Source organism: Zeus faber, assembly GCF_960531495.2.
Source record: "Zeus faber genome assembly, chromosome: 3".
NCBI classification, from domain to species: domain Eukaryota; kingdom Metazoa; phylum Chordata; class Actinopteri; order Zeiformes; family Zeidae; genus Zeus; species Zeus faber.
In genome coordinates, this window is record NC_137190.1 from 2,388,912 (window position 1) to 2,399,977 (window position 11,066).

Here is an 11,066-nt window from a genome sequence, read left to right on the forward strand (position 1 = left end):
ACAAGGAAGAATAAGAATATTAATCAGTAAAATGCCTTCTGTTTCCTGTGTGTTTATGTTGTGTATATGTTGTGTATATGTTGTGTATATGTTGTGTATATGTTGTATATATGTTGTGTATATGTTGTATATATGTTGTGTTTATGTTGTGTATATGTTGTGTTTATGCTGTGTATTTTGTGTATATGTTGTTTATATGTTGTGTATATTTTGTGCATAGGTTGTGTATATGTTGTGTATATGTTGTGTACATGTTGTGTATATTTTGTGTATATTTTGTGTTTATGATGTGTATATGTTGTGTATATGTTGTGTATATGTTGTGTATATTTTGTGTATATGATGTGTATATGTTGTGTATATGTTGTGTATATTTTGTGTTTATGATGTGTATATGTTGTGTATATGTTGTGTATATTTTGTGTATATGTTGTGTATATGTTGTGTACATGTTGTGTATATTTTGCGTATATGATGTGTATATGTTGTGTATATGTTGTGTATATTTTGTGTTTATGATGTGTATATGTTGTGTATATGTTGTGTATATTTTGTGTATATGTTGTGTATATGTTGTGTATATTTTGTGTATATTTTGGGTTCATGATGTGTATATGTTGTGTATATGTTGTGTATATTTTGTGTATATGTTGTGTATATGTTGTGTATATGTTGTGTATATGTTGTGTATATGTTGTGTATATGTTGTGTATATTTTGTGTATATTTTGTGTATATGATGTGTATATGTTGTGTATATGTTGTGTTTATGATGTGTATATGTTGTGTATATTTTGTGTATATTTTGTGTATATTTTGTGTATATGATGTGTATATGTTGTGTATATGTTGTGTATATGTTGTGTATATTTTGTGTATATTTTGTGTATATTTTGTGTATATGATGTGTATATGTTGTGTATATGTTGTGTATATTTTGTGTATATTTTGTGTATATTTTGTGTATATGTTGTGTATATGTTGTGTATATGTTGTGTTTATGATGTGTATATGATGTGTATATGTTGTGTATATGTTGTGTATATGTTGTGTATATTTTGTGTATATTTTGTGTATATGTTGTGTTTATGATGTGTATATGTTGTGTATATGTTGTGTATATTTTGTGTATATTTTGTGTATATGTTGTGTATATGTTGTATATATATATATATATATGTGTGTGTGGAGCTCCTTCCAGCTTCATGTTCAGTTGCTGTGCTGCACACCACAGCACACACCAGCTGAGCGCCTACAAGTGTTTCAATGTGCTCCTCCTCTTCACAAATCCCTTCCACGTTGACCTTTCCTCCCCTTCCTCCAATTCCACACTGAATGGAGACTGATGATCAATTCCATTCTCTTCCGACTTTTGAAATCCTGGAGGATTTCTTCCTGATCGCCTTCAGGTTCCTGAGAGGAGAAACTCTGCTTTTCTTCAACCAAAACCTTTTATTTTCGCTCATTGACAATCAGAGTTTTTGGCTCCAGCTTCGGCCCGACCGTCACGCTCAATACCGGATCAATTAAAAAGATTCTGACCCCGATCACTTGGGTTGACCCCCAATGACGGGAGGAAATGAGTTTGTTTGGGTCAAAATGAAATTCCTTTGACGTTTCCTCTGAGCATCTCTAATAATTGACACCCGTGCATCATCAACACTGTATGTCAGCATCAGACTGATGTTGTTTTTGTCATGCTATGTAATACCTTGTTCATCACGGCCCGTGATTACATTTATATATATATATATATATATATATACATATATATATATATATATATATACTGTATATATATTATTACAGATGTACTGTACATCCTAAGTTTGTTTATTTTAAAATTATAAATGTGTCCGTGAAAGGTCCCGCTCAACTTGTAAGCATTGTTGTCATCTCCCATTCAGCCGAAACAAATACACAGAACCTGGAGGAGAGATGCCGCAAAATGGACGTCAGAGGCAATTACGGAGCAGGAGATATGTAGGAGTGTGTGTGTGTGTGTGTGTGTGTGTGTGTGTGTGTGTGTGTGTGGTAATGCTGAACTTGTGCTTCATATGCTGTTTTCTTACCGGCACATCCACAGCGTGGGGAAGGTGCTTAAAAACCTCAGAACTGGGAGGGAACTCAGACTCTTCGGTGTCAAGGCGTCGACCGCTCTGGAATCTCAACATATTGTGTAAAAGCTACGTTTTACACGCTGCACGTGCGTCACACCGCTGCAGCACATGGGTTGTTTGAATAGCACCTGAGGAGCAGCGCTCTTGAAGGTAAACCTATGGGACAGTGTCAGAAAGTGTCACGCTTTCTCATTGACTCACTGTAAAAATCATTGCCTTCCATTAAATTGAATGATTCGCCCATTTGAGCGGTTTCAGGGCTATTTAAGCCTAATATCTGAACGTAGTACTCTACAGAGGAGTCAGTAACTCATCCCCCTTTTTTCTTCCCGCAGCTCGTCCGGAACAGTAATGGTCATTTTGAGGCACTGAACGGGCATCTCCCTGTATCTCTCACCCACGTCACCCCCTTTTCAACCCCTCTCCTGACGTTTTTAAGTCTTTGAGTTTTTAAATCAAACGCGTCCAGCCTGACTGAGATCTTCTGTATCATGATGCTTTGTCTATTATGTTTTATCCTTAGCTGTGGTGTATTTATTGTAATTATTTGTTGAGGTTGTACAGCACTGCTTTCTAAATAGAGTTGACTGGAATGAATGGCTGTCAGAGCTCTGCGTCATCACCATCACACACGGTGGTGAAGCTCCGTTAAAAAGCTTTTGCTTTTCGATGGGAGTTTACAGGGAAAACCTCTTTGTTTTTCCCCAAAAGGGGGCGTCGTCCCTGACGATGACACCACAATAAGTGGTCTGAGCCGAGCCCCTTGGACTAAACAGGGGAAGCCCAGCAAAGATGCAGTGTGTGTACGTGTTGATGCGTGTGTGTGTGTTGTTGTGCATGTGTGTGTTGTTGTGCATGTGTGTGTGTGTGTGTTTTTTCCCTGTTTGCTGCCAGTCACTGCGCAGCGGCTTGGCCTCGGCGCAGACAGACACTGACACTCACAGTCTAATGCGCTCATTAGTGGACTGCACAGAACACACATAATTGATAGCTGTGACACGTGCACAATGCGCACACACACACACACACACGCACGCACACACACACACACACACACACACACACACACACACTATACACACTGTTACTGCAAAAAAAATGGGTTCCTTTTTTAATGCTGCAGTAGAAAAACAAGGTTATATGAAGTCATATAATGGGTGTTCATTGTCAAGAAGAACAGCAACAACAGAAAAGAGAAAAAGAAAGAAAGGAAACAAAGAAAGTCACGGCACAGAATGCATATCAGTGTCTGTGCTGTTTACATGCCGATATTTTACACATAAGGATTTTCTTTTTTTTTTCTGTCCGTCTCTCTACACTGGCAGCTGTCAGTTAGTTCAGCAAATTAACTGCCAAATATTTTGCAGAACCTGTCACTCAGGAGGTTAGGGTAACCATGGTTACCCTTTCATATCCCGAACGGATGAAGCTGCAGCGCGGGATCATGGGAGAGTAATTCGATTGAACAAAAAAGGACCAATTGAAACAACAACAAAGAGTGCTTATAAATAACAGATTACATGTGAAATCTCTTCATAAAGTAAGATCTTTTTTCTTTTACAACCTTTAATATCTTCTTTAAGTGTTCATACAGTGGCACATGAGGAGTAGTGTCTGCTAAAAAGACGCTTTAACCCTTTGAGCACGAAGTGGAAATAAAAAGATTCACCTGCTGCTATCTTCTTGTCTTTGTCTTGTCCCATTTTCACTTGATTAAATAACACATTTATAAAACTTTTGTGCAAAAACAATCTTATTAATGTCTTCATATATTGTGCACCAGAAGATAGTCATTAATCCTCTTAAATTAAAAAATATAGAAATGATGCATAATTTAGACAGGAATTCGTTTATATGTTTTACTATATACATTTTTTTTTTACACAGACCTGAATACGTAAAGGTCCCTGATCGGAAAACAGAAATCCTTCAAATTTATTTTTTCTTCATGTTGTTTTGGGGTACTTTGGGGTATTTTTCCAGACAAAGATTAAGCCTAAGCCTAAGACTAAAACCCTTTGAAGCTCCTTTTCCAGAATGATTTCCTGTCTGGGATTACACACAACGTCTGGGAAGCGTGGACGGACACAATGCGATCACATCCTCCCATTGGGCTCCGTCTCAGATCTTGTAAATGTAAATAGTGTTTCAGATCTCGGGTGTAGAAGTGCTTTGACGTACTCAGAGGGTTAAATTTAGGACGCTGACACCAGCAGAAAATATGAATGAGAATTTAAATAAAACAAAAAAAAAAATTAAAAAGATAGAGCGAGGGAATGCGGGGGAACACGTTGAATCAAAAATGAAAATCATGGAAAGTGCACCAGATTCAGGTATAAAATGTTTCAACTAAACGGTTTCATTTATGCATGCAGCTTATTACACCCCGGTGATGCCAAAATATAAAGGAACCTAAATCCCATTTACACAAGTTTTAAAATACATACCACTTCATTTTAGAATCTCTTTTTTAAACCTTCATATGCTCCAATCAATGACAGCAGCCTCTGTCTCTGTAAAACTGCACATTTTGAGAAAGTCACTGTTTTCTTTACAAAGTAAAAGCACGCAAACACAACTCAGCTGAGTGTTTTGGGTCAGAGTCTACCTCACATATAAAAAATAAAATAAAATAATAAAAAAAAAAAAACCTGAAGAACAGCAACAACAACAAAAAAGAATACTAAACATGTGCCAAAACTGAAGCAGTAGTTGTATGGCACCTTGTGCAGTTCTGTCACTTCTGATGGTCCTCTTTTTTTTCTTCTTCAAAAGAAAGGTCCGTGAAAGAGTAAAGAGAGAGAGCAAAAGAGAGAGAGAGAGATATATAGAAAGAGTGCAGCATTGTCCCTAGTCATCGCTACTGTTTCTCCAGCTCACACACGTACATGAGGTGGTCCTCAGGCGACTTCCCGTGCGTCTTGCTCAGGTGCAGCTTGACCGCGTGCTTGCTAGCAAATGTCCGGTTGCACAGCTTGCACTGGTACATGGCCGCGCCGCCCTCCTCCTCGGGGGAGGGTGACGGGGAGTCGGGCGGGGGCAGGGCGGAGGACAAGGAGGTGGGTAAAGAGGATGGCAGAGGGTGGCTCGCAGGGTGCAGGTTGGAGAGCAGTTTTTCAGACAGTCCTTTGGTGTGGCGTTGCTGATGGTGCTGCTGGGAAATCTGGCTGAGCAGCTGTTCTCCAGAGAGCTTAGCCAGGTCCCGCAGACGGAAACCCAGGTGGGACTCCAGGTGGCTTACGTAAGTGGATGGCGAGCGAATCTGAGAGGCACAGTCACTGCAGAAGAACACCGGGTGCCCCGAGTCCAGGTTCTTCAAGAACTTGGTGCCGCCGGTCCTCCTCAGCTGATATTTGACATTGGCCAGCCAGTGGGATATCGTGGTCATAGAAAGGCCGGTGAAACGTGAGATGTGCATCCTCTCCTGTGGGCTCAGGTCGGACATCATGTATTTTCCGTCGCTCGTCTGTCGGAGACTGGAGGCAAACTGGGCTTGCAGGATGTGGAGGTGCTGAGGGTTCCAGTTGGACTGGCGGCCTTTACGTTTCTGGGCGGGGGGGATATCCTCCATCTCGTCCTGCGTGGCTCCTTCGATGTCCGAGCGCTCGGACAGGCTGGTGGGCGTGGAGGATTTGGACACGGCCTGGCTCTCCGTCAGGTTCCGCAGCATGTCCGAGATGTCCGACAGGGCGTTCTCCCTCATTGGCGAGTTAGACATGAAGGAAGCAACTGCTGCGGAGGCTTTGGCCATGGTGACAGTGGAAGAGGGGGAAATCGAGGCCGGTGTGGAGGTGGAGGAGGAGAGAGCCGCCGAGCCCAGAGAGCTGCCGGTGCCGTTCTTCTCAGCGCTCTTGCCTTTGGTCAGGTCGATGGGCTGATCGTTGTTGTTTAGGTGCGACTGGTAGAAGTAGCGGTCTAGGTGGTCATTGGTGTGTTTTTTGGTCTGTGTCGGCGGGGTGGAGGCAGCCACTGCTGCTTTGTCAGCAAGGCTGTTGCTCATTTTGAATAGCATGCTCATTGGGTCGAGGGAAGGCAGGGCGGGCTTGGCGGCCTTCCCCAGGTGGACGTTCATCACGGACTGCAGGGCGCTAAGCGGGTTGACAAACGGCTGCTCTGGTGGGGGATGGTCTGTGATAATGGCTGTGCTGCCACACAAAGATGTGGGCAGCGGGGATGCCAGAGCAGCGGACTCCACTCCGTTCTCTATAGCATCCTTTGTGGTGGGGTCACCATTAGAGTCCCTATGATTGGCTCCATTAGCTTGTCCGCCTGCCATTTTTTCACCACCCCCTATGTTCTCAGGGGTTTTGGAGCCCTCGCCTCTCCTCTCCTTGGGGGAACCTCCCTGGATAGAATCCCCTGTCTCACTACTACAGGGAGAGGGGGTGGTGCGTCTCAGAGGGGAGGCTCTCACCACCCTACCCGGCTCTCTCATCTTCTCCTCTACCTTAGCCACTTTCTCTGTAACTTTTTTGACTAGCTCCTCCATGGCGTGAAAGTTATTCTTGGGCAGAGGGGAGGTCTGGCGGCTAGGAGGGGAGATAAGAGGCTGGTTCTTGCTTATTGGAGAGAGAATCTCACCACCCGAGAACATGTATTTGATGGGGGAGCTCTTCCCAGTGTTGCCCAGTGAGAGCTTCATGATGTTGGGGAGCTGGTAGGCGGCGTGAATGCTCTGGTAGCCACCCCAGCTGGGGGTCCCATTTTGGGCTTTGTTTATGGCCGATGTAACAGTATTCTCCAGGGACTTGAGTATGTCAAAGCCGCCTTTGGGACTGTCATCGAGGTCTTCCTCAGTCAGGTAAGAATATTTTGAGGAAATATCAAACTTCTCCTCAGCGTCTTCCTCACCCGCTGTCTTTTTCTCTCTGTTGTTGCCGTGGCTGTTGACGGTAAACGTCTCTTTAGTACATTCCTCTTCCTTCTCCTCCTTCTTAATCACCACAGCCATGGCCATGGGGGAGATGCTGGTAGGGGGAGGCACAGGTGCAGGAGGAGGGGAGAACGTGGTAGCAGCCAGAGGGACCGACTGGACCTTTTCTTCAACAGATGACATGGAGGTGGGGGCTGGGGTAGGCGAGTCTATAATTGGCTTTCCTTTTTTAATGGCCGAATTGGTGACTTTAATAAAGTGTCCCGTCACCATCATGTGAGCAGTCAGCTCTTGCAGTGTATCATGGGAACTGCCGCATTCCATGCATTTCAGTATCTGTGACTTCCTGGATTCAAACTGCCAGGCATAGCTGGCACCGTTCTGATGGCCGTAGCGGTTATTGGGCGTGATGTAAGGATTGGAGGCCTTCTGTAGTAGATCATTAGAGTCTGTGAGTGGGTTGGGTTTGGGAGTTACTCCCCCGTTAGAGTCAGGTGAGCTGGGGAGGTCGAGTTCAATGGGGGCTCTCTTTCGGGCAGAGGAGATGATCTTCGCTGCCTCCGGTGTAATAGGCTCTTTCAGAGGCACTTTCTGGTAGTGTTTTGTCTTGATCATGTGGACACTGAGGTCCTGAAGGGATTCAAAGGAATGACCACAGTACATGCACTTCAGGACCTTCTGCGCATCCTCCTTTCCTTCCATCTCTAACAAAGAACGCTTTCTGGGTTTGGACCAGCGTTTGGTGCCCTCGCTGTCTGTTTCGTGGTTATCGTCGCGGTAGTGGCCTGTCTCGTTCATGTGCACTGTTAGCTCCACGAGCGTGTCATATGCTGCACTGCAGTCCTTGCATCGAAACTTGCTGGCTCCAGTGAATATGGAGCCGTACAGCTTTGTGCTCTGCCGGTACAGCTGGACAGTGCTGAATAGACTGGGCTCCGTAGTTGCCGTGGACACTGCCACTGCTGGGTGGTGGACGAGGCCCAGCCTGTTATGGTTCTGCGTGGTGTGCTGCAGGGTTTTTGCCACGGCTGTCTGGTGCCAGTCGTAGCCGCCGCTCCCACAGCTGCTGCTGCTGCTGCTACTGCTGCTGCTGTGACTGCGAGGGGGCTTCTCCGCAGGGGCTTGGCTCATGTTCAGGTTCAGTGTAGACCAATAGGAGTTGGTTAGGAAGGAGGTGTAAATGGCCTTCATCTTTTCCAGACTGTCAGCCACAGTGCTAGCATGTGTTGCATTGTCACCGCTGGCCGGGGCGGTGGGGTTGGCGGTTGCCATCATGACAGAGGCAGAGGACAGGGAGATAGGAATCATAGGGTCCTTGGAGATGAGGGGGTCATCTTCATTTTTCAAGGAGGAGTTCTCAAAGTCAGACATCCTGTCACTGGATTCGCTGAGGTGCGACTCGCTGTCCAGCTCTTGACCGGAGAAGTCGGCGGCAGCTGGGGAATCGTGGAAGCCGGTGGAACCTGGGCGGTCCTTTTCCTGGCACGGGAACTTGGCTGCAGGCTCCTCCCCTTCCTGGGCTGAGTCCTCTCCATCCTGGTCCTCATCCAACAGCGCTGCCTCCTTCTCATCCTCAGGAACGTACGCTGGAGAGACAGAGAACAAGAGAGCGATATTTGTTAGTGCTAGACTGGCAGAGTAATGATGGAGATCATCTATTCTGCATTCTCGTGCTCTCTCATAAAGAAGACAGCTGATAGGAACATGTGACATTGGTATCCAGCCCTTCTCCAGAGGGAACAAAGTAATCACATACAGACATTCACAGACACTGATTGTTTAGTATAACGTTGTAGTAATTCCATCGGAGGTTCCCCTCTTTGCATTTACATTGTTTTCCAATTGGAATCGAGTTGCCTTCGCCTTCTCACATCTTCCAACCTTATAGGTCTTTGTTCTGTACTACAGAAATCAGTGACAGCCAAGAAGAGATGGAGGATGGGAAGAGAAAGATGGAGGGAGGGAGGGAGAGCGAGGGAGGGGAAAAATGTCCCTTCAAACAGAACTTGCCACCTTATTCTTCTCAAGGGGCAACAGCTTGAAATTAAAACTAAATTTGAAATTAATGAAGCACATTCTGGCGGCGGCATTCGTTTCTGAAGTAATAAATTACTTGTATCAACCTCGGAGACAGCGGTTCCTGTCTGTCAATTAATATGTCTTACGCTGCTTCTGCAGACTCGAATGCATTCCCTAACAGACACTCTCACCATTTAAATTAAGCATGCATTTTCGCTCATTACTCCGCTCAGCTCTTTCCTTCTCGTAAATAAAAATGAATGTATGTGCGTTTCCCAGCAACAAATCTCTCCCTGTAAAAGCCATTTGCTTCAATTATCAAAGATTAGAAAAAAGTTTACCGTTATTATTTACAGTTTAGGTTCGGGGAGAGGGCTGAAGGCTTTCAATTTATATTCAAATCCTTTTTGGATTAAGAATTATGCGATGTAAATCACACTGAGAATAAGCTCATCCAGACAGAATCTCAAATATTTCCTCTTAGTGCATCCTTTCATGTTTTAGTTTGTCAGCATGTCAAGGTAAAAGAAAATTAGACAAACAACACGCTGCGCTGGCGCATTTTGACTACTGTTGATTATCCGATAAACAATAAAGGCAAAACCTAGACATTCACCTCGTCCTTTTTAAAGCAATTAAATGCACAGGGAAGATGGGAGATTGTACAAACATTAGCGGCCTTGTGTCTCGCATTCCTCCCCTAACAGGGCCATCACTCACCCAGCCCAGCGTGTAAACACACAGGCAGTGGCCTGGGTGTGGGTGTGGCACGCCAATACACACTCAGTCAAACTCGAGTGCTGTCAAAGATAAACACGGAGCAAATTTAATGACAGAACAAATCTATTCCTATTCGCCAAATCTGTGTAGCATCAACCCACGGTCACACACTGTATAAATAGCTCTTATGAACTTTGGATTTGCTATACAGATAATTACTGCACATGAGCCACTGCAGAGGAAAACATTACAAAGAGGAAGAGGGGAAGGAATTTGGAAAACAAAAGGGAAACATTGCCTTCAGCCTAAAAAAATATATATCTCAAACTCTGACAGGATTTTGGGAAGTGCCTCCAAACGATGACTGCCAGCGATGTCATGGAAGTAAAACAAAGTGATGCACACTCCCACCACTCTTTGTGCACCGCACATTGTGTGTGCGCTGTTTCTGGTGGTGTGTGTCTAGTACTGTGTTTGTGTGCGTGTGAGGACTGTGCATGTGAGGACTGTGCATGTGAGGACTGTGCATCTGAGGACTGTGCATGTGAGGATTGCTTCAGAGGCGACATGGAGGGGAGTCTCTGTCACTGTCAGGCTGCCGGTTGCCATCGGCGATGCTAAGATACTGCCCTGGGAAAAACAGATGCACAGAAACACAGATACATGACGGCCTATCACAGCTCAGCACACACACACACGCACGCACGCACGCACACACACACACACACACACACACACACACACACAGACGTTAGACAGCAGTTGCACTGTAGCGCTGCAGTGGAACAACTTTTCGCCTTCAGGCGCAGGAACAGAGAATCCAACGCTGAAGCAGATCACTGCAGCATCAGATCTAACGAGCTGGGGGAGACGTTTCGAGCCTTTCAAAGGTGTTTTCTCATGTACTGTAAGGGAGGGCTATCAAAACTCATATGACCACTGGCGGTTTTTATTATTATTATTATTATTATTATTATTATTATTATTATTATTATTATTATTATTATTATTATTATTATTTAGCCTGCTGCCTCTGCAACACAGACCCAGGTAAGCAGCAAGAGTATGTACGGATGGATTATCATTGTTATTCTCATTACTTTGTAATAATTTGTTTGGGGAGTAGGTACATTTGTATATAATATAATAAAATATATATATATAAAAAACACAATATATGAAAAATAATCAAATATCAATATCAAAAATATAAAACCAATATTACTTCCAAGCCTCCATTGCCACCCACCACACACACATGGATACACCTCCCCACACTGTCCTTCCCTCAGAGACAGCCACTCGCCCGCCCGTGCACGTACGTGCGTTGCGAGC

The 11,066-nt window shown here is 44.5% G+C and overlaps 1 protein-coding gene across 1 annotated transcript in view; it reads right to left on the reverse strand.

Moving 5' to 3' along the window:
- Positions 1 to 3,203: 3,203 nt before the first annotated feature.
- tshz3b (teashirt zinc finger homeobox 3b) overlaps positions 3,204 to 11,066 on the reverse strand; it is a 35,493-nt gene continuing 27,630 nt past the window's right edge. The window contains exon 2 of the mRNA XM_079997755.1: positions 3,204 to 8,578. Coding sequence (XP_079853881.1) covers positions 4,980 to 8,578 — 3,599 coding nt within the window. The 3' untranslated portion in view covers positions 3,204 to 4,979. The remainder of the gene's footprint in view (positions 8,579 to 11,066) is intronic.